Source organism: Phalacrocorax carbo, chromosome 2 (assembly GCF_963921805.1).
Source record: "Phalacrocorax carbo chromosome 2, bPhaCar2.1, whole genome shotgun sequence".
Taxonomy (NCBI): Eukaryota; Metazoa; Chordata; class Aves; order Suliformes; family Phalacrocoracidae; genus Phalacrocorax; species Phalacrocorax carbo.
This window is the reverse complement of record NC_087514.1, coordinates 167,254,754-167,278,042: the sequence shown is the minus strand read 5'-3', so window position 1 is coordinate 167,278,042 and position 23,289 is coordinate 167,254,754. Positions and strand designations below refer to the sequence as shown.

Here is a 23,289-nt window from a genome sequence, read left to right as displayed (position 1 = left end):
ATCAAGCAGAAGGTGCAGGAACAGGGACGGAAAGATGACTGTCTTCAAGGGAGTCTTTCCATTTGTGTCCTCAGGTGAAGACACAGTCCCGGTGTTTCAGAACGGCCCATGTCCTTTTACTCGTAACTGGATTCCCTTGGGAAGAAAATCAAAATTGAAGGCTCCTGCCAGTGAAGGAGCGAGTTTCAGCTGCAGTGAGAGAGAGCGCGGTGGTGAATGAGGAGGGGAGGAGGGTTGCAATTCTTTGGTTAAAAACTGAATTAATCTTGTATGGACCATTGTGATAAAGATGCCGTGGGAAGAATAATAGTTGGTTTGTTTTCAAAAGACAATGTGCAAGTCAGACTTTCAGACTTGTCTAACAGAGTAGTTTTGGGATTAGTTTTGCTGTTGGGAAGAAAGAGCTTAGTGATTTGCCGATCCTGGGATTATTAGAAAGAAAAATATTTTGTTCTGCATGATGCTAGGGGTGACAAAAAGCTCCCTTATGGGATGGTGGGAGTCCTGGTAGTTTGCTTATTCAGGCCTGCCAAACATTACTTCGGTAGCCTAGAACCTGTTGAAAATCAATCCCATGCAAGTGGATCACCTTACAGATGCTTGCATTCCCTTGAGCCTTCTCAGGGCACTTTTCAAGCCTGAAAGATATTAAAGTGCAGACTTCTCTATAATGAAAACTGTTCTGATTAAAGGTTTGGTGCTTTGGATTATTTTTTTTTGAGGGAACAATGCAGGGAAATACATGTTCAAGTTTCCTTCTTAATTTTTGCTTTCTATTTCACGGACTAAATGGTCAGTTGCGTTCGATGCCTGTAATTGTTGTCTCCCTGCACAGCATCCTGCCTGTGAGAGGATGCCTGTTAGTTAGGTGATGGACACAGCCAAAACTTGCAGCATTCGAGAGTTAAGAGTGAAAATACCACTGAAGCTCTGATGTTCGGGAGTTGTAGAGAGGGTCTCTGTGGAACAGGAGGCGTCTTTCCCCTGAGAGCCGAAGGCAGGCTTCTGCTTTTCTCCCAAACCCAGAAGTTCTATAAATCCTTCCCTTGATGGTACCCAGCGACACTAGAGAAACAAATCCCCCTTCTGAAATGGGAAGGCTGTCGTTCTGGATGTTTCCACATCTTTTTCAGGAAAATGATAGTGTTTAACGCATCAACTTGGTTCATTCCAACTCTCATTACAGTTAGTTGCGGAAGTTCTGCCAGTGATAGCTGGTCTTTGTTATAGGGGTATGTTTTTTGTGTGATGGAGTGGCTTACTCAGAAGCTATTTCTGAGGGGGTTGGGGGGTGGAATCCTCTTCTAGGAGGGAAATGACTCAACATAAGCCATGATCTTGGTAAACCAGAAAAAAATACTACTACTGTTGCATCAATAGAGACTCCAAGGCTGGCTGCTGAACTAAATTCAAAGGATTGTGGGAGCAGCAATGAAAATGGTGGTGATGCAAAAGGTGCTTGAAACACTTCTGTTGGCAATGCAAATTTCAGGAGGAGGAAGATGCCTTAAAAAGCTCTTCTGTCCTTCCTCATTTAAAGCCAGAGCCAGAGCTTTTATTTGTGTGGTGGAGGGACCACTCCTTTGTGTGGGGAAACGGAGCAGTAGGTGGGAAATGCAGAAGTCTGCTAGAAGTATTCATGTAGAAGTGGTTTACCTGGAAAGGGTTTCCAAAATCCACGTGTCTGTAGCACCCAGGACTGAAGTAGCGACCCAGACATCAGCAGCAGTGTGGCAGGCTGCTAAATGAATGACGTTTCCTTCTGAGGAGTAGGTTTGCCTGTTACAGGCGCTTTTTAAAAATGTTATTGTCCAATTTAACTTTCCCTATCCTGTAAAACTGTTGAAAACAATATGGATGTTAAGCATTTATCATGGCACAATCTCTTAAAAAGTAGTTGGAGGTGGTGGTCATATATACAGACAAGACCATCTATGTGAGAAATGGAACCGAAAACCATGCAGTCAGAACCTATGGGCCTAAATTAAATAGGCCTTCGTTTGTTTTGTTTTATTTTTTTTGTAAATATTGGTCATTACCATTAATTCTGATTTCTGTCCTGAAGGAGACTTTTGGACCAGGAAGTATATCCTTTGCAGGGAAAAGAGCCTCAGCAACAGGTAAAGAAACAGGAAGAGTCGTGCTTGTTTCAGGTACTTGTTTGATGAGGTAAATGAGTAATTGCAGCCGGAGAATTGTTAAGGAAAAAAAGAATGAATCTCTGGTGCGTGCCATGTGATGGGAAATGGCTGCTATCGGTACTTCTCAGTTACGTGAACTGTGTCTTAAAAAAAGCAGCGCTGGGTAAGAATCACGTTCTTATATGTTAAGTACTAATTGCAAACGTTGATTTCATCGCTCCCGCAACACAGGCGTTATTCAAACCCAGAGGTTGTTTCTGTTTTTCATTTGAAGAGTAGCAAGACCACAGAAGAAGCATTGAGGTAGAAATTAAACCTGACTAGCAAAGGCCGTCAAGGGTTATGGAAATCATTCTGTGAATGTCTTAATAGTAAGGGGATGTTGGAGGAAAGAACAGAGAGGAAAACTTACTGTCCGGTGTTACCAAAACGGAAGTGTTCAGTATCTTTTGTAGTTGGTTCTCACTGAAGACCAAAGTCAGCTGGTGAGCAACTGCTGCTAGTGGCAGACTAGGAAGAAAAAGGAGCAGTGAAGACCTTGCTAAAACGGAAGGCTGTGTCGGGAGGGTTACTGTGGGGGCTGGGGTTTTCATTCATGATTTGAGTGGTACGTGCAGACTATGCGTGTTACAGTTGTACATGACGTGAAGGTGGGAAGGGCTACAAATGTGCTACATGACAGGATTAAAAATTGAGAAAAGGATTTGATGACTTAAATGTTGCCTGAAAAACAGACTGCAGGTCAGTAAGGCTGGTGGTAGGGTTTTGTATTCAAGCAACAATAATCAGCTGCAGGCATTGGAATAATTGGTTGGGTATAATCCGGAGTCAAAGGACCCTTTTCACCAGTGATCTCCTGTGGGGGAAGGAGAAAGGGAGGCAAAAATTTTGTTTGGGTATATAAACCAGAAAATAAACTCCAGGTTATGGCATAATCCTTCTGTTCCACCCCATGCTGGTAGAGCTTCATCAGAACACCCAGCAACCTGCTTTTGGTACGACACCCGAAAAGTGACAGGAACGAAGTGGAGAGACAGTGAAGCAGAGCAGTCTGCCTCTGGAAAGCCTGATCAGGGATGGCTGCGTGCCCCGGGAAGGGTGAGGGGAGGCTCGAGGAATTTACTTTTACAAGGATTGCTGCTGAGGCTGCAGTGTTCCCCATGCCCACTGAGAGCAGCACAGAAGCATGGGTTTAAATAGTGGGGAGGGGCGCGGGTAAAGCGTTAAAAACACTCTCTAAAGCTGAGCACTGGGGTATGTTGCTTGGGGTGACTGTGGAGTGCAACTAAATGCTTAAGAGCAAGTTGGGTAAACATCTGTTGGAAGCCACCTGGGCATAACTTATAACGCTCTGAGTGAGGTATGTGAATTAGAGCCCTCAGCATCCCTTCTAGCCCTGTCTTCTGGCATGCATGAGCTGTAATTACTGGTGGGGTTCAATCTGGGCTGTGGGCCTCTGACTGTGACTGGGCGAGTGCTGGGGCAGGCAAAGGGCCTTTCGTTCCGGAGTGAGGCATAAGGTGCATGAACTGGAAGAAAGATGATGTCCTTCAGTGCAAAAGCCTGTGTCTGGCCTTGCACATTTCACAGAAAGCTGTCGTGGTTATGCTAAAGTATTTGTCTTGATTTTTTTTTTTTTTTTTGCAGTTTGTGTGCTTTAGTGGGGTGTGAGGGCTCCCAAAAGGGAGGTTTTGGCTCCTTATTGCTAGTCTGAAATATATGTAGTGCTTGGAAAGTTTTCAGAAATGATACTATGGAAGGATCTGACAGTTACCACTTCATGAATGACATCCAAAAGTATTCTACGTGTTTCATATCACAAACAAGAGGGCCATGACGCAGAGAGGTTTAGCAAATGACCTTATTAGAAACGGTAGCCATAGTAGGAAGACGAGCGTGTTGCAGGTCTGTGCTGGGCGAGCTGTGTACTGCTCTCAGAAGTCTTGCATACACAGGCTGTAGTGATTTGTTATAGAAAGAGCCAAGCAGGTGACACTATGTTCAGGAAGAAGTACAAATGCAGGCACTGCTACTTTATATTATAGCAATGGAGCTTCATTAAGGTCTACAAGAAGTCATCAACGTGGATTCACCAAGGGGAGATGAGGCTTGACCAACCTGTTACCCTTCTGCGATGGCATGAGTAGCTGGGTCGATGAAGGGAGAGCAGTGGATGTTTCTCACCATCAGTAAGGCATTCGACACTGTCTCCCATAACACCCTCACAGGCGAGCTAAGGAAGTGTGGGCTGGGTGAGAGGACAGTGAGGTGGATTGAGAACTGGCTCAGCAACAGAGCCCAGAGGGTCGTGATCAACGGGGCAGGGTCTGGCTGGAGGCCCGTAACTAGCGGTGCTCCCCAGGGGTCTGGGCTGGGTCCAGCCCTGGTCAACACCTTCACCAATGCCCTGGACGAAGGGACAGAGCGTCCCCGCAGCAAGTTGGCTGGCGGTACCGAGGCGGGAGGAGCAGCCGATGCGCCGGCAGGCCGTGCTGCCATCCAGCGAGGGCTGGGCAGGCTGGAGAGCTGGGCCCAGGGGAGCCTCGTGGAGTTCAACCAGAGCCAGTGCGGGGTCCTGCCCCTGGGGAGGAACAACCCCCCGCACCGGCACAGGCTGGGGGGGACCTGCTGGAGAGCGGCTCTGCTGAGAGGCCCTGGGGGTGCTGGGGGGCAGCGGGGTGACCCTGAGCCAGCACCGGGCCCTTGGGGCCAAGGGGGCCAGCGGTGCCCTGGGGGGCATGGAAAGGCGTGTGGCCAGCCGGGCGAGGGGGGTTCTCCTCCCCCTCTGCTCTGCCCCAGTGAGGCCCCACCTGGGGGGCTGCGGCCAGTTCTGGGCCCCCCAGTTCCAGAAGGGCAGGGAGCTGCTGGAGCAAGGCCAGCGCAGAGCTGCCAAGGGGATCAGGGGCTGGAGCATCTCCCTGGGGAGGAAAGGCTGAGAGACCTGGGCTTGTTCAGCCTGGAGGAGAGAAGGCTGAGGGGGGATCTCCTCAATGCCTATAAATACCTGAAGGGTGGGTGTCAGGGGGATGGGGCCGGGCTCTTTTCAGAGGTGCCCAACGCCAGGCCAAGGGGCCACGGGCACAAGCTGGAACACGGGAAGCTCCCCCTGAACATGAGGACAAACCCCTTCCCTGTGCGGGTGCCAGAGCAGGGGCACAGGCTGCCCAGAGAGGCTGTGGGGTCCCTTCCCTGGAGACATTCACCCCCCGCCTGGACGCGGCCCTGTGCCCCTGCTCTGGGGGTGCCTGCTCCAGCAGGGGTGGGACGGGGTGATCTCCAGGGGTCCCTTCCAACCCCCGCCATTCTGGGATTCTGTGAAATAGCACCTAATTAACATTGGAGTCCATATTACTCTTATGGAAGTTCATTTTCTCCATATTTCAGAAATTTTGAAGTACAGCTCTAACATGCCTGATCATTGCATTCCTATAGACAAGGTATATCCTAAAAAGATCAAAGGTGCTCTTTGTTGGTTACTATTTGTATTCTGGAGATAATTTCTCTATGGCTGGAGTCAGGAACTTCCCGAGCAGGCAAGGAGTTAAAAGTTGATCAATTCTGCAGTGTTTGTGCCTGGCTGCCAAGTTGAGGCATACTGCAACAGGCCAGCATGCTCCCATCGAAGTGAATGGTGGATTTGCTATAGCTGGGTTTAATGGTAAAGCTGCGGTACATAATCACATGTGGGGGTTGCGTCAGCCTTTCTGTATTTTTAGGAGAAAGTGATTCCCTAGCCGTTCGTCGTAAAGCAGCTACATTGGTAAACAAAAAGGAGTGGATTATTCTGAAAGTCATCATGTGAGATGCGTTGCGTAAGGAGAGCTGCTGGGTCAGGCTGACGGCCTGTCTAGGTTTGTGTGTGGTGTCTGAGCGTGGACAGCATTTAGCACAGGGGAAGAGTTGGACGAACAAGGCAAATATGTTGGATGCTGGCAGCCAGCGTGGTGTTCGGGAGAGGTGGCTTGTGGCTGAGGGGCTTTTCGAGCCGGAGGAATGCCTTGGCTTTGCGTTGAGCAGTGCTTTGTGGGTCGCTCTTCCAAAAATGTGGGGCTTGCTTTTTTTAACCCACGTGACATAGACAATGTCCTGGGGTAAAGGTTTCCACAGCTTAACTGTGTTTATTTTGAGCTGCCGCTTTGTAGTTTTGTTTGATGCTGAATTATTCCTGCACTGAAAGTGGCAGCCCTCCCCGTTGGGTCTCCTCAGATCACCGCTGATTCTGAGACCTCTGTTGTACCCATTTGCTGATAAAATCTTTTCCAGACTGAAAAGTCTTCCCGTACTCTTGTTTTACGGAAGCTGCTCTGTCTTTGAGCATCCTCGTTAAAATTCTTTGTACCTTTTCTGGTTCTCTTTTTTGTCCTTTCTGAGATGAGGAGGAAGAGGCAGAATGGCAGAACCGTGCAGAGCACAGATTTAGATATTAATGTTATATTTTCTATTAGTTCTCCATTCCATTCTTAACAATCCCTAATATACAATTTGCTTTTTTTGACTGCACCGAGCTCACTTTTTCAGAGAATTAACAATTAGGATCCCAGGATCTTGTTCGTGTGTGGCGACAGCCAGTCGAGAATGCATTCCTGTGTACGTAACGTTATTTTCCCTGTATGTATCGTGTACCGTTCATTGGCATTGAGCTTAATCTCTCATTTTGTTACTCTGTCGCTTGGCGTGGAGTTATTTCTGCCAGCTCTTCAGCTGGACTGATCTTTGCCACCATGAATAACAGGCAACTGAAAGTGTTATTTAGGTCAACATTGCACCTTTTTTCCAGGGAAATAGTGACCATATCAAAAGGCACAGTTCCCTGTGGGGCTGCCTGGTTACCTCTAGCTATGAAAAGAATCAGATGTTTGTTATGATCCTTTTTTAACCTGTCTTATAATCAACCTCTATCCATATCAAGGGATCGCCCCCTTTATTGCTTAGTTTTTCAGAAGTCCCTGGTAGGAGTTTTCCTGAACACGTTTTAGCAGCCTAGGTAGGCTTTCTAAATTGGATCTCTGCTCTACATGCTTGTTTATTCCTCTGGAGAAATCAGTCTAACAGATTTGTGAAGCTGACTCTTCCTCAGTGTGTGGTAACTTTCCTTCCATCAGACTATTCTTTTTTGCTATTTCCTACTCATTTCTTTAGACTCTCTGCCTTAGTCATCTGCAGTTTCCCAGATATCCCCTAGTAAAAGTCGGAAGAACACTTCCCCACTTCCAGCAACCATACTGGGACAAAAGGTTACCTGACCATTTGTTGGTCCTACAGACTCTCTGGAGGACTTGGTGCTCATGGTATCCGAATTAGCATTTCTTATTAGTCCTTACGCCTCTTCCCAGTGGTTCCTCAGACTCCTTTTTCACCTGCTGTGTAACATTCTCGCGCTTAGTGTGCGAGAGCCTCTCTCCTTATTTTCCTCGTTTGGACACATCTTCAACTCTTCACTGAATTTTTTGATATGTGATAGGCATTTCTTCTGAGTTTCCCTTGGGATATGTCAAAGTAGACTCTGTCACCTCCAAACATTTTGTTTTTCTAATTATTCCTCTTCAGGAAAACAAAAAACTTTTTGTTTTAAAGTAGCCTGTCCCCCGCCCTTTTTTCTTTTTTCCCTTTGCTGTTACACAAAGCAGTGGGGTTTTTATTTTGGACTCTGTGATTCCTGGCAAGATACAACTTTGGTTGTCAAAGTAGATTTTCTGGTAGAAGCAGAGCCGCTGTCCACACCTGCTTCTCTGTGCTTTGCTTGTTGGTAGTTTTAAATACAGAGTTAATTCAAGTACCGCTTAGGTCTGATCCCGTTGAGGTGATGCCACACGTGAAGGACATCGGACCTAACGCTGTCTAACCAGATTATAGCACAAATCTTTGTTCTCTCTTATTTCTGTTGAACCTTTTAAGGGATTACCCTGAATGCCCTGCCGTGATGGCACCCACAGGGAGCAGTGTACCAAAGCCACGCCACCTGAGCTGAGCATGGCTGACAAGGTATGGGCTACAGAACTAACCATACAGCAAAAATGGTGTTGGAAGAACCTTTAGTGGCCTGAAAAACAATGAATTGGTGTTGATCTTATTGATGGAGGAGTTCAGTGAAAAATGTGTTGGGCAGCAAGTTCTGAACTTGGTAAATTCCTCCATAAAACGAAGGAATTGCCACTTTGCAGTTCAGTATGGTCTGTGATAATAGATGGTAGAGGAGGTTTACGAGGCATTTGAAGTCTTTTTTTGAAAGACTTTCTGATGACCATTGTTTAAATGTTTGTGTATTGCATGGCACTTGAGAGTTTATATCCTTTCCAAAACCCCTGGTGGTTTGTAATTATAGTGTTATAACTGTGGACTTATTTATCTAAGTAAATGTCTGTTTTTTATAGTAAAAAATTAAAGAATTAAACTAAAAGCTAATCACTGCAATCTGATTTGTCTGGTTTGTCTTCTTATCCCATCAGAGTAGGAGTTTGGTACTCAGTTGCCTAAAGCCTGGAAGAAATGTAATATTGTGGTTGTGCTTTTAAAATTCAATTTGCAGGCGACACATTGGTATTGTGGAAAAAATCCACCTTAGCTAGAAATCCCCTGAACAGTTCCCTGCCAGACAAAGCAGCTGCTCTCTGGAGGGCTTACAGGCTTTATCTGGCTGAGGAATGACCTGCTGCTCGGCGTGCTCGTTAGAAAAGCACGTTCTGGTGGTGCTGTGAAGAAAGTAAGAGTTTGATGTCTATCTTCCTGATATTTACAGCAGCAGCTTTTGAATTGTGATTCTTAACTTTATATTCACACTGTTTATAATGGAATCAGTATCATTTACTTTCCTTTTACAGACCAGGGAGAAACAAGTCTAGAGAGGACAAGCTTTTTGTCCAAAAGCTGCTGAGCAGCTTGGTGCAAAATCAGAAACGGAATTTGGGGATTCTCTCTATGGTGTATGTCCTGCACCTTTTCTGCTCTAGATTAAACCTTGTCCTAACTAATCTTGCATGTTTTCTATCATGTATCTCCCATCACTTGCCCTGCATGAGGTACACACTAATAATATTTCTGAAATTGTAATAAACGATGCTGAAACAGGCTAAACCTGTGCTTTAAGGGAGGAGCTGTCTCATGTGATCGTGTTTCTTTCTGTGTAGTAAATTGACAGTGGAGACCAACGAGATCATTGCTAACAAGAATGAGGTTGGGCAAGAGCTCGGGGTCAGGAAGCAGAGATTGGGAAATGTTTTCTTGTGTTCGGTAAGCTGTCAATGTACTTGATAAACGAGTAAGCTTCCTTTGGCTGGATGCAAAAAGAAGAGGAAACTTAGAAGTTGTGGGTTTTTTTCTAAATTTGGGTGCTTTCTATTTTTGTTACATATCCCAAACTTCTGTGTGTTATGGTTCTTCACGTGGAACATCCTGTCATCCATCTGCACCAGTAAGTTGTTGTCTAATGCTGTTGGAAGTATTTTAGGAAGCAGGAAAGGACATTTGATAGCAATTCATTAAATGCAGTTTCTATTCTTAAGCATGAGTGTAGCTGAGGTTCTTCTCTTGTCGCATGAATGTCCAAAAGGTGTCCTGAAAATAGGTTTGGTAGCTTATTTTGAACGTCAGTCTCTTCTTTGGTAGGAGACACCACGTTATCTGGGATCTTAAGATTATTTAGGTGCTTTCTTTTTGAATCTTTGGCAGCGTTTCTCTGTTATTGCTGCTACTGAAGCATTTCAAGATAGGATTAAAAATTTGTAAAATGAGTGAAATACCACCTGTAAAATGGGGCCTATTTCAGATAACTTCTGGATTTTTAAATTCTCAAAACGTAAATTAATATTGTAAGGGGAGGAAAACGGGCAAAAAGGGGAGAATGGGGTGGCTGCTGTTACTTTGTGTAGAATTTTGTACCAAAATGCACGTAACTCCTTGATCTTTAAACCTCTCAAGTTCTTGGCAAGAATGCTTTAATTTGGTTTTGGTGGCTTGTTTATTTTTTTTTTTAGTTGGCTGAGGGAAATGAGTTGCCAAGCAAGTTTAGAGCTCACAAGCCAAATGTTAGAGCAGTGCTGAGAGCCTTGAGGTGTCTTCGGAGAAGGATAAATGAGAAGGGAAGGGTATGTTGGAGGTGCTTGGTCCTTGCAGTGCAGTGTCGTGCTATTGAGAACTTGAAGGTTCAGCGCCTGTCAAACCTAGCTTGTTTCTGACCAGCGGAAGGTGAGCCTTGTGCTAAGGGTGCACGCACCTGGATATCCTGGGCTGGATGCATGTTTTGAGTCTTGAAATCTGGTTCAAAAACTCGGTTCAGACTTTAAATACTGTTTTGGCCCTACAGCTGGAATGGAGGGCATGCAGCCTGAAGTTTAATTTATTGAAGAATTTCGACTTTTTTGAAAATGAAAAGTACCCTTCCATGAAGAATACTCAACTGAGACCATACAGGCTGTTCTGGAGCCTTATTTCTGAAGGAGCAGTGTCAGGATTAACCCATTCCAGATGCCAGCCTCCAGGAGGTTAGTGCACTGGTCGTGATTTTCCCATAGGAAGTATTCTGTTGCCTGTGACCTCCGCGTCCTTTCACAGCACAAAGCCCGTTATTCTTCTCATGGGAATGCAAGTGGAGAATAGGAACTGGTGTAAGAGCTGATTGTGTAGCGTTTCTATGAAGGGAGGGTAGTGTCTTGAGTATATTTCTTGTTTTCCCACCTCTGAAGTCTTCAGAAGAATGCTTTATCCCTGGCCCACATTGGAGGAGAACTCACACTTGCTGAAGAGCGGGAGGATTGGGTTCCCGAGGTCTGTTCTGCTGTTCCTTCCCCTTCTGCTGATGCTGGGGTGGGAGAGCTCCTGCAGCAGCTGATGCCAGTCACTTTGCTGAGGGGGTCACAGCTTCTAGCATCTCAAGGGTAGGAAGCACCTCTACAACCCAACAAAGGGCAAGAAAAGGCAGTTTTTCCTTTGCTGGTGTGTGTATGATCTAACACCTGGCTGTTCTCTGCATCTGCAGGGAAACTCTTTGATTGCACTTGGTTTTTGGGGGTGTTTGTGGTGCTGAGTTTCATTGTCACAAAATCAGAGCTGTAGTGGGGACTGAAAAGAGGCCAGATAGACGTTTGCAGGTCGAGTGGGGACTGAATCAGGCAGTAGACTCAGTATTGGCGATCAGTCTTGCTTTTCTGCTTTGTGAGGCCTGGGTATTGCCCAGGAATGCAGGAGATACCTGTAGCGCTGTGTGTGTGTGAGTACGTCCCCATGGGCTGTAGAAGCGCTGCCGTGTGAAGGAGGTGGCACATGGATTTGAGAGAGGCATTGTTGTCCTCTATGGACCCTCTGTTCTGGGGCTCAAGATCTTAACTGGAGCCAAAATTGAAGTTTTTCTCATTGGACACTACAATTTTGAAGTAGTTTGGATAATTGTGTCTCTAGCAGCATCAGTCCTGCCGTCTCCGCTTGTTTTGCGATGACTTTGAAGGCAGAGTGTTGCTCCACTGGCTCTGCTGTCTCTGGGGAGCCTGTGTTGGTTTGACGGGTGCCTGGCAAACGACTGCAGCCTTGGGAGGGTGAATTATTGCTAATGGTCCTTACGCCCGCCTTGCCCTCGGGTGCTGAGAGAGCAGCAGTCAAATAGATCTGCTCTGTTGGCAGCAGCGAGAGCAACTGAGTGACCTTATAAATCCTAATTTTTAATAAACCCTGTCTTCTTTTCCCCTTCGTTCCTCCCCTTTCCTTCCCCAAACACGCAGCCTTGGCAGGAAGGCTTCTGAAATTCTGCATCTGCTCTGGGGCTGCCATACAGATGTGATGTGCCCTTCCCCTTGTGAAGAGCACATATGTCAGAGAGGCAGGTCATGCCTTTGAAACGGTTAGGTCCCCGTGGGGGTGCTGTGCCTGGTGGAAGGTGTTTGGGGGGACAGAGGGACCGTGCCAGATCTGTTCCTGCTTTACCAAGGTTGGTGTTTTTAATGAAAAATGCTGGATGTGAAGTCACATTGAAAGTTTAGGTGTAGGACTTTGCTATAGGTAACAAGAGGGCGCAAATAGTTTCATATTGAAGTGCAAGAAAATTGCTATGGAACAGTGATTTTATTTTAATATATATTTTATTTTACCCCACTCTTCACTAGCTCAGCAATATGTTTTTATGTTTTCCCAATGCTAAGGCCTGATTCAAGGACGTTTTATGGAAAGCTGAGAGGTTGAATGTACTTGAATAAAACAGGTTACTGTTTGTTCTAAAGGGAGAAGTTTTTGTACGTTGGATAATTTTGCCCTTAAGCTTACAGTGAGCTTGTGTTGCCCGAGCTGCTGCTTTCTACATACTAGAGAGCTGCGTTTTCCTGTGCTTCAGTGGTAAACGGGGCCTTCTGTGAAGGCTGTAAAATGCTTTCAGGCAGAAATGTAAAGAATTTGGAACATGTAGCTATCCTTAAGTGAGATAAAAGCTTTTGTCTTGGGAAAATAGTATTATTCAGCATCTGATAGAGTTTTTTTTCCTGCAAGAAATAATTCTACGTTTCTTTGCTGCTCAGTCTTGTTTTGTGTAAAAATTTGCAGTAGAGCCAGCAAACTGCAGCAACAGTAGTTTTCCAAGAGAGTATAACTGTTCCAACACCCATAACGCTATGGAATAGCCACCTCTTCTTGCATTTGAGGTACAGTTTAATATTAGCTTAGTCTGGACTCTCTTGGTCACACGCTTGTTTAGTAAGGAAGTGTAAGAGGCTGCTCTGGTTCTGTGTCCGAGTGGTGTGAACCTCGTGCTGGTACAGGTGGGGATGAGAAAGCGGCTGTCTGTATGCAGAGGTCTAGCACTGTATTTCTTAAACCTTAGTGAGGCTTGTAGAACCACTTAGTGGGCTACTGAAAGCATCGCGTTAAGACTGATTAGGCGTGTCCTTAATGAACGCTGCCTGTGTGAAGTGGCAGCACAAGTCTTTTTGCGTAGAGGCTTTCCACGACGTGCCATGGGACTAACCTCTGGAGAACACCTTGGCATCTGCCCTTTTACTGTGGTCAAACACTGGAGCCAGTTGCAGAGGGGCTGTGGAGCCTCCATCGGTGGAGGTACTTGCAGCCTCAGTGGGGATGGCCCAGACCGACCTCCCCAGCTCACCCTTGGTGATCTCCAGAGGTCCCTGCCGGCCTCTGCCGTGCCACCACGTCTGTGAAGTTGTCTGGGTTCGGTGTCAGTGAAGCTTTGTTACCTGGTGAGGAGTTGGCTGCCACAAGCTCCTCTCTGCAGAAAAGCTTTAGAAGTAGAAGGTGAATTGTCTGTTCAGCTCTTGGACAGGTGGGAAATAAAGAGCCTGACCTGCTGTCAGCTAGCCGCAAGTTATGGCAGGACAAATTGGATTTTGTGAGGGGTTTGGATGAAGAGCTGCTGTGCTGGCGTACACTGAGGGGATGGCAGGGAAGGCAGGTGAGGCTGGGAGCAGGTGGCGTGATGCAGTGCTGTTAAGTACTGATGCCAGTCTTAATTCCGGTTGAAAAGTTGCTTTGTCTTGTGACAACAGTCAGCATGGAGTATATTATTAATTAAGTGGTATATAACATTATACACTTTCTAATCAGGATGAGGATCAGCTTGAAAAATGTGGCCTCGGGGCTCTGAAGGTGTTGTGGGAATTTAATCTTCTTTCTGCTGGTCTTGCATTGTGAATGAATAGCAAATAAATGATTTCTCTTGATGAGACGGTAGAAGCCCTTCTTCCAGAGTTGCAGCATTATGTATGAGAAGAGGTTTTGGCTACTTGAGAACGTTGTTTGTTAAGCCTGTGTGTGCAGAGGATGTAGCACACCCAAAAAAGTACAAAGATGTGCGGTATAACACGGCATCAATAAAAATTTCAGGTTTTAGTCATATTTCTCTTCCTGTCTGTGGGTGAGGGAAAGGGCTTCAGAGGGAAACCTCATTCCAGCTGAGAAGCACTGCAGTCTTCTGACCTGCACAGCGTAACAGCCAGGCTGTCTGAAAACTCTCCCTGGAGGAGGTAGAACAGCTCCTGTGGGCCGGAGAGTGAGGGATGCTGGGTGGCAGCGGTGCTGGCTCTGTCGCCTCGCATTCCCCTGGTCATGCTACTACATCCCCTAATCACAGGCTATCGAGATTTTCAGGATTTGCTTGGGGACCTTCTCACCAGCTGAGCTGTGGCATGTGTGTGTGTGTGGCACCTGAGGTGTGCTTAGTCCTTTATATGGCATAATCTGCTGTGGTTTGCAGTAAATTACTGATTAGACTATGGCAATTGGATTGTTTCAGCACTTGTTTATTCTCCATAACACTAGAACGGGGGAAAATATCGTGTTTACAAGGTAAATTAAGTCACTCTTCTGTCACTATCCAGTTGTGAATTCTGTTTTCTGGCTGCAGCGCTGAATTTTCAGTTTGGGACAAATCTGAAGCCTTAGTGTTGTGTTTGCATCTCATATGAAATGTTTGTCAAAGCTACACAGAAAAAATCTGTTTCTGGAGGCGTGAGTGAGTAACCTTGGTGCAGGGTGTCCTTCCCAGACCTGCGCTCCCTCCACAAGCCCCCAGTCCTCGCTCCCCCACCCCACTCCTGCCCCAGCCAGACCCAGGTAATGGAATCACAGAATCATGAAGGCTGGAAAAGACCTTGAGGATCATCAGGTCCAACCCCCAACCCAACACCCCCAGGTCTCCTAAACCACGTCACCAGGTGCCACGTCTGCACGGTGTTTGAACCCCCCCAGGGACGGTGACTCCCCCACCTCTCTGGGCAGCCTGTGCCAACCCCTGACCCCTCTGGCAGGGAAGACATTTCCCCTCATCTCCAACCTAAACCTGCCCTGGCGCAGCTTGAGGCCGTTCCCTCTCGTCCCGTCACTGGTGACTTGGGAGCAGAGACCAGCCCCCCCCTCACTCCAGCCCCTCTCAGGCAGCTGCAGAGAGCGAGAAGGGCTCCCCTCAGCCCCCTCTTCTCCAGGCTAAACCCCCCCAGCTCCCTCAGCCGCTCCTCATAAGACCTGCTCTCCAGACCCTAAATAGTTACCACGGGACTGCATGCTGCAGCTACATGAAATGTTGGAATTGGATATGTGCATGGGGTCAAAGCGTCTTAACTGAAATCCACTCATGTATAGCTGAATTTGCGTTTTCCTGGCAATAATAACATTTTATGCATCTGTAAGTGGAAGGAATTACTAGAGAGGCTGAGCGATTGCTTAATGTGTAACTTAATTTGGGAATTAAGAGGCTTTAAAAGCCAACTCTTGCTCGTCCAAGCCTGCTGTTTACTTTTGTTTCCTGTCATCTATTTCTGAACTTCGCTGTGTATGTATGTCTTGTACCTGAGACGAACCAGGAATGCCACACGTTGAGTTGCAAGGTTAAGGAAAATCCCGACGTCCTCCTGTTACCAGTCAAACTTTGTCTTGGCTTTGCCGTCATGCAAAAAGAAAGAAACACTCTGAACGGATTCTCCTTCAACGTTTCTTAAAATCGGAGGGTTTGAGTTACCTAATCCTGGTATGCAAAAATGACTTTGAATGGGAACGGTTCCTGCTTCTGACTTTTATGAGCAGGGTAAAGTTAATGAAGATTTCAGAATTTAATATGCAACCCCCAAAAAACTAAAAAGCAAATATTAGCTTTGGAATGCTTAATGTTTTCCTCTTAATGAATGCTGATGTTTCACATCAGGTGAAGCAAGTAAACGCGTAGTTTTCCTCTTTGCAATTAGTAGGAATGGTTCCCGGTGCGGTGCTAATAACAAAAATCGCTGTTAGAAGGCGAGGCTTGTCAGAAAGCCAGTCGTGGCATATTTCTGCCACAGAAGTAGAATATACGTGTCGTCCCCAAGTTACTTGTAGAGCAGGGATCGGAAGGGATGGTCCAATCCTGACGCCCAGCCCTCAAGGAAGATCAGGTCTGCTCAATCATTTCTTTGCAGGCTGCAACACCCAAGTGTCTGCGGATACGCAGGTCCCTGCTTAGTTACAGGGAGGAGCTGTCGCTCTAGAGACCTGCCTGCATCAGAAACGGTGGTTTATTTGCGCTTTAAGGCAAAGGTGGGGAATCAAATGCCGCCTCTTTGAGCAGCGGGGATGAAGCCGGGATGGCGCGCACACAGCGTGTGAGGAGCCTGGCTCCCGAGGCCTGTCCCAGGCCGAACAGCAGCTGCCCGTAGGAGGCAGCACGCAGAGGAGCAGAAGTGGCCCCGCTTTGCCAGCGCAGGGTCTATCTAAGCCTCCCTTGTTCTGAACGCTGCCGCCGCGATGCTCTCCCTTAGGGCTGAGAACTTTTCTTCCCATTTGACCTACACTTTATGTTGCATATGTTACGTATATCCACTGGAATTTTTAAGTAGTTGAAACTGGGGGGGGGTTTGCCCCTTACTTCTGTGGCTGGTTGGTGTGTGAAGCTTTTCTCATAATTGCAATTCTTGCACTTGCAGCATTCATAAAATTTATTACTAAAGTAAATGGGGCTGATATGAAGCATATTAATTTTCCTCCCGCCCCGCCCTTGCTTCAGGCTGGGCGCTCAGGTTAGTTAGTGTCTTGTCACAAGGGATCAGATGTTCTGTTGCAGCGGGATGGCCGTGGAGTCCGGGCGCTGAAAGCCAGAGGTTTTGCGGTGTGCTCCCTTTTGACTTTGCTTTGAAGGGCTATTTAATATTTTGTTTTTGTCTTCTCCCCTTAGATTAGGGATACGAGCTGTCTGTGAGCCCCAGCATAATGCTTCTAGCTCTAGCAATACTCACGCTGAGAAAAATCACCAGGGGGATGAAGCCCTGAATGTTTCGGTTCCACTACACTTGTTTGCAACTTCCTTTTCAATTCTGGTAACACAGGCTGTGGATTTTCAGTTCAGTTACTGCCATATATTCAAAAGGTATTTTTTATTATTTCAGAGATCTGTTCTGAGTGCTAGGCTTGTGCATGCAGGGACTTTCTGTGCTGTTCCCCACTCTTGTGAACAGCTCTTTTGTCACTGAAATTTTAAATCAAGATTTGCTTATTTTTCTACTCTCTCCTGAGACCTAGAATAGAAAGTCTGCATTTCTGGTGGCTTCAGTGCACCTTTTAAGATGTTTCTAAGTTGCCTTTTTTACATTTGCCTTGGACTTGATTTGAACAGGTCATGTTTGCCACTGAACAAAACCAAGCTAAAGGTTTTAAATTGAGCTTTTCCTGATGTAATCACTGCAACTTCTAAGCGTATTCTTATACACCACGTGTCTGTTCCTTTGCGGGGTACCACAGTTTAGGTTCTCCATGTGACTATGAGACAAAACCTCGCTGTTCTTCCTGAATGTGATGTGTAGTGTTTCGGCTGGCTTGTCAGCCTTGCCCTGGCATTGTAGGGTCTCCGGGCAGCAGTAGTGCACGCTTCTCATCCCTCCCCTCTCCCGAAACCCAGCGAATGTCCGTGCTGGTCTGCAGGCAAACCAAAATTGCCCACGACTAGGAAAGTGATATTGATTCTTATGGAAAGATGTATGTCTTGCTAAAAGGTGTGAGCAAAAATATTTATCCAGGTTTACCATTTGGTTATTAGGCCAGTATGCTGGTGCTTCCTTTGCTAAAAATCTGATTATTTTCATTTGCATTACTAGGGGGAAAAATAGGTAGATTATTGTAAAATAGTCCTGTGGGCATTAAATGGAATTTAATGTGAAATTAAAAGCATAGTGGCTGTACTTAGGGTTTGCCTTCCCCTGTAAGCTCTCTCTCATGTAGCTGGAAGTAGATGCTTGGGAATGAATATAAAACAAAACAGCACCTGTGATACCTCCCCCAGCCTCTAAATATTAGAGGCTTATACATATCTGGCTTAGGAATTCTGTAAAAACCCTTAATGGATTTCTGACCTGTGTGAACCTACCAGACTTCCTCTTGTAGTGTTCTGTATGTTTGAGGTGGTGAAGGTGAGGAGTTCCGCATGTCAAATGACCAGCTGGTTTTAGTGGGGTAGAGCCTGGGTTTAGGTCTTGTATTGAATTCTCTGGCACGATCATTGGTGGTGTTTTCCTGTGGACAAAATGACTTATTTCATATGCTTTGGGTCTCTTATTGTCCCACCTTATTCTGGAGAAGCCAGGAAAAAGGTATTTATTTCCTCTCAGATAAAAATATAAAAATCTTGGATAAGCATAGCTTTGAACTTTATGAAAAAAATCTGCCTTGTGTTCAAGCCTTTCGCTTCTCACAACATTGTGAACTGCATGCTTTGCATTTAGCCTGAGATTTAAAAAAACCTGAAAGTTAGAGGGTGGGCTGCTTCTGCACCATCTTTCCTAGAAATTTGGTTTGTGCTTTAATTTATTAGCGTAACCTTTTCTTAGGGCTTTTCATATTGAATTTTTTTTTATACTTTGTAAATCAAACTGCAAGTTTAAGTGAACCAGTTGGGACATCTGCGATTCAGTTTGCGCTCGGTAAGCAGCCTGGTCGCAAGTCTTATAGTCAAGTCAAAGTACATTTTGACATGAAGCATCTGCATTAGTTCATTTTACTATTCAGCATACTCTGGCTTCGTCTTCTGAACTGTGGCTACTTGTGCTTCCCTCCCTTGTTCCCCACGCGAAAATAACTTGCTTCAGATTGTGTCAGCTGTAAAGCCCATTCTGGTCTCTTCTCTCATTACTGGTGTGTCGCTAATAGTTAAAGCACTGCAAGTGCTTCGGTCGGAGTCCAAGAGCACTTCCCTTAGGACCACGTTGCTGACAGCTAGCCTCAATCCTTCTTTTCTAATTGGCATTTTGGCATCTCCTCGGAGTCCTGCTTAATTCTTTCACTGCTAAGCTCCTTTTCTTCCTTCCTTTCAGATGGTTTGGTTCCTAGCTCTGTTCCTGCGTGCTCTCTCTGACCGGCAGCTCGTGGCAGCGGTGCCTGACATCTGTTCGTCTGGTGCTCGGTCTCTGCATAGGTTTTCTGCCCTTCCTTCCCCTCGGCAAATTCCTAAAACAAGTGGGTAACGTTTATTTCCCTTTTGGTTGTATATGTTTCTCAAGGGCTTGCTTTCTTCCCAATTTCCAGCTGGATACAGTGCCTTTGCTGAAGTGTTGCACATGCTGGAATTGCCTGACCTCCTGATGTATTCCGGGATGGCAACAAGGTGACGACAGTTGAGGATGACCCTGACTGAAAAACTGCGCGAGAGGATATCGCGGGCGTTCTACAACCACGGGCTGCTGTGTGCTTCCTACCCCATTCCCATCATCCTCTTCACTGGCCTCTGTATTCTGGCCTGCTGGTAAGTCACGCAAAGTACTTGGTGTCACAGTGTGCTGCTGATTTCTGCGGTTTTTGTAGCGACGCCATGAACATGTTCAGGCTTCTCTCTCTCGTGGGCTATCCCACAAGCGCTTTTTTCTGTTGCTAAACGTAATAGATTTTTGTCATCTCTTTTTGTGGGACAAAAGAAAAGACAGGGATGAAATATTTCATGTGGTTTCATAAGTAAATAGTAAAACTGAATTGAATAAGTGAAGTAAAGCAATAAATAAAATAAAAATAATCCCAGACACCTGCTGGTGACTCCCAAGACTATGAATTAAAAATGGGGAGAAGGAAAGTTGATCTTTCTCTCTGTACTTGCCTATTCCACTCCCTGAGACTCGCACTCTTCAGCCCTTGCCTTGGTGTGTGTATGTGTGGTTTGTTCTGGTAAATTCTCTGCTGTCCTTATAGACTCTAGTTTGGATATGAGTTGCAGCTGAATATATTTTCATGATAAGAAATGTTACGTGGGCCTCTTAATATTTTCAGTGAGGTTTATGACTGCTGGAGTTGAGAACTTGTGTGCTCAGGTTTGCGCACAGATACATGCAGGGACAGATTCTCTTGTTGAGGTTTTAATTCAAAGTATCTTGTCTCTTTGGGTCAAAATAACCCCTATGTGATGATGTACTCTTTTCCTCTGCTTTTAGAAAAGCTCCACCTGTGTTGCTATAGATACAGACATAAATTTTTCTTTGAGCATTGCTGAGGATAAGACAGACTTCTTTCACATCTGCAGTTAAAAGAAGTGATTATTTTCATGTATTGAAAACCTGTGAGATCACTTCTCGTGCCCGTGACTCGTGAAGGTTGTGAGCAGCAATTGAAGCATTGCTTTCCTGATTTAGCACTGCTTTATAGGAATTCATTTAACTGTCAATGCGAATAGCTTAATTTTCAGATCTCTTGTTCTGTAGAAGCTTCTGCAAGGTCCAAGCAAGTGGATTCTACGCTCTTGTTTATCATTGTGATATCATTGCAAGTAACAGCTCTATCTTTTGACTTCAGCTTTGCTGGATGCTGATTTCCCGTGCCAAGCCTGCAGTAGCCAAAATGGAGTTCCAGCGTGAGTCCTGAGTCACTGTGCCACAGCGGTCTCGCTCGCTAATTGTTTCTCAGAGCTGCCAGTGGTATTAGGCTCCTATTTTCAGTTATCTTTCAGGTGCTGTTGACTGGGGGTGAATGCAGGAAGGCAAGGCAACTGCTTCAGTGTAAAACTTTTGGCCATACCTTTTGGGAGGTATCAAAATAAAAACTGCATGCTTACTCCCTTTCCTAAATTTAGGATTTCCCGGACAGGAGGAAATCTGATCAAGGATTACTGGCAGCTGTCCTCATTCTTCTTGGGGACCTCGTGCCCACTAGGTCAAAACTTGTATCTGTCCTGTCCTTTTAGTCCTATATTTAGAGCAGTGTGAATTAAGGTGTCGCACGTGAAGCTCCTAAAGCTCTAAACCAGATTGTCTTTGGCAGATGAGCTACTTGTAACTGTATTTGTGGAAGTGTCTGCATTACTCGGTGCCAGTATTTGAGGACTCTGTAGTTATTGGCCACCTTTAGGCTGCAGAAATTTGTCCAAGACACCACCAAGCATAAAGTGACTAGTTTGTGTGTTCTTTAATGAGTTTCAGTAGCTCATTAGAAAGGCAAATAATGGCCCTAGGAGAGACAGGGTTTTAAAAATGCCGTGACACCCTTTGAGAGCAAGAGTGCCTTGGCAAAGAAATGGAAGTGTGGCTCAAGTGCTCCCTCTTTAGAAGCAATTTTTGGGGACGTTTCAGCTCCTGTTCTGAGCTGCTCTGTATTAACTGTTGTTAACTAGGTGCTAATTCTGGCTTGAGAAGTGGTATTACTGACTAGGTCAAAACTGTTCCTGAGTGCAGCGTGGTAAGACTGAACCCTGAGAGGATATCTGTGCATGGGATACTCCGAGTGTTTATTGGAAGTTTAGTTTTGGGTTGAGGTCTTCAGGTTTTCCTCTTAGTTTGAGCCTGAGGTCTGACTTCTTCACTGCTGAGCTGGATGATGGACTGCGCCCTCAGCAAGTTTGCAGATGGTATAAACTTCCTGTATTGATAACTGGAAACTGGAAAACTGGATGAAGGGCTGGATGAAAACAGAAGGAGTAGCTGATACACCAGATAGCTGTATGGGCAGAGAGTAACCTCGTGAAGTTCGGCACAAGGAAATGTAAGAGGAAGAACAACCCCAGGCATCTGTACAGATGGGGCCAGCTCTCTGGAAAGCAGAACACGTTGTGACGGACACCAAACTGGCAGGAGCCACCTCTGTGTCCTCACGCAGAGGCGGCCCACAGTGTCCAGGCTGCACTGGGGAGTGCACTGCCAGCAGGTCAAGGGCGGTGATCCTTCCCTTCAGTGCAGCCCGGCTGAGGCTGCAGCTGGAGTGCTGGGCCCAGTGCTGGGCTTCCCCTTAAAAGAAGGATGTGGAATTAGTGGAGCAAGTCCAGCAAAGGGCCACGAAGGTGATGAAGGGACTGGAGCGTCTCTCCTATGAGGAAGGGATGAGTGAGCTGGGACTGTTCAGTCTGGAGAAGGCTCAGGGGGATCTCATGAATGTATATAAATTTATGAAGAGAGGGTGTAGAGAGGATGAAGCCAGGCTTAGCACCCAGTGACAGGACACAAGGCGAAGGGCCCAAACTGAAACACAGGAGATTCTGTTTATACATAAGAAAACAATATTTTTCTTTAAGACTATTAACCACTGGAGCAGGTATCCCAGCGAGGTGGGAGAGGCTCCATCTGTGGAGGTACTTGGAAGCCATCTGGCCATGGCCCTGAGCCACCTCTGGTGGCTGATCCCGCTTTGAGCAGGGTTAACTTAGCCAATCTCCAGAGCTGCCTTCCAGCCTCAACTGTCAGTCGTTCTGTCTCTTTTTAGTCTGCCTGCGAAGTTTATAAAGGAGCTGGGCAATGCATAATGACTTAGGAGAATTGTTTTTAAGGTCCCTTTTCAGTCTCTCTTGAGTTATCAAGGTGGTAGGAGTGTCCCCTTCCCCTCCATGCTTCCTTCCTTCCATCTTCTGTCTTTTTTTCCAAGCTGAAAAAGGAAGCGGTGGTAAAGAGAATGCGCATCCTGTATCTTATCCTGTTCACGAACAGAGAAGGACTGGTGGGAGGAGCGGTGGTCAGAGGCCATCTTGGGCTTAGCGACCATGATATGATTGAGTTCTTGATTCTTGGCGAAGTAAGGAGTGGGGTCAGCAGAACCACTACCGTGGACTTCCGGAGGGCAGACTTTAGCCTGTTGAGGGCACTGGTTGGGAGAGTCGTTTGGGAGGCAGTCCTGAAGGGCAAAGGAGTCCAGGAAGGCCAGGCTTTCTTCAAGAAGGAAGTCTTGCAGGTGTAGGAGCAGGCTGTCCCCAAGTGCCGCAAGACGAACCGGTGGTGAAGATGACTGGCCTGGCTGAACAGGGAGCTTCTGCTGGCACTCAGGAAAAAAAGGAGTTCACCACTTCTGGAAGAAGAGACAGGCAACTCAAGGAGACACAGAGACCTTGTTAGGTCTTGCAGGGAGAAAATTAGGCAAACAAAAGCCCAGCTAGAACTCAACCTGGCCACTGCTGTAAGGGATAACAAAAATGTTTTTACAAATATATTAACAATAAAAAGAGAATCTCCGTCGTCTTTTGGATGCGGAGGGGAACATTGCCACCAAGGATGAGGAAAAAGCTGAGGTACTAAATGCCTTCTTTGCCTCAGTCTTTAACTGCCAGACCAGTTATCCCCAGGGGATTCAGCCCCCTGAGCTGGAAGGCAGGGATAGGGAGTGGAATAAATCCCCCATAATCTAAGAGGAAGCAGTTTACGTGCTGTTCTACCTGGACACTCACAAGTCTGTGGGACTGGATGGATCCACCCGAGAGTGCTGAGGGAGCTGGCAGAAGAGCTCGCCAAGCCACTGTCCATCATTT

General features: G+C 46.2%; 1 protein-coding gene across 2 annotated transcripts in view; it reads left to right on the top strand.

Annotated features, from left to right (window-relative positions):
• Window positions 1-23,289, top strand: part of SCAP (SREBF chaperone) — a 72,650-nt gene that overhangs the window by 2,672 nt on the left and 46,689 nt on the right. For both annotated transcript variants that reach the window (XM_064445225.1, XM_064445224.1), the window contains exon 2: window positions 19,110-19,326. In XM_064445225.1, coding sequence (XP_064301295.1) covers window positions 19,205-19,326 — 122 coding nt within the window. In that variant the 5' untranslated portion in view covers window positions 19,110-19,204. The remainder of the gene's footprint in view (window positions 1-19,109; window positions 19,327-23,289) is intronic.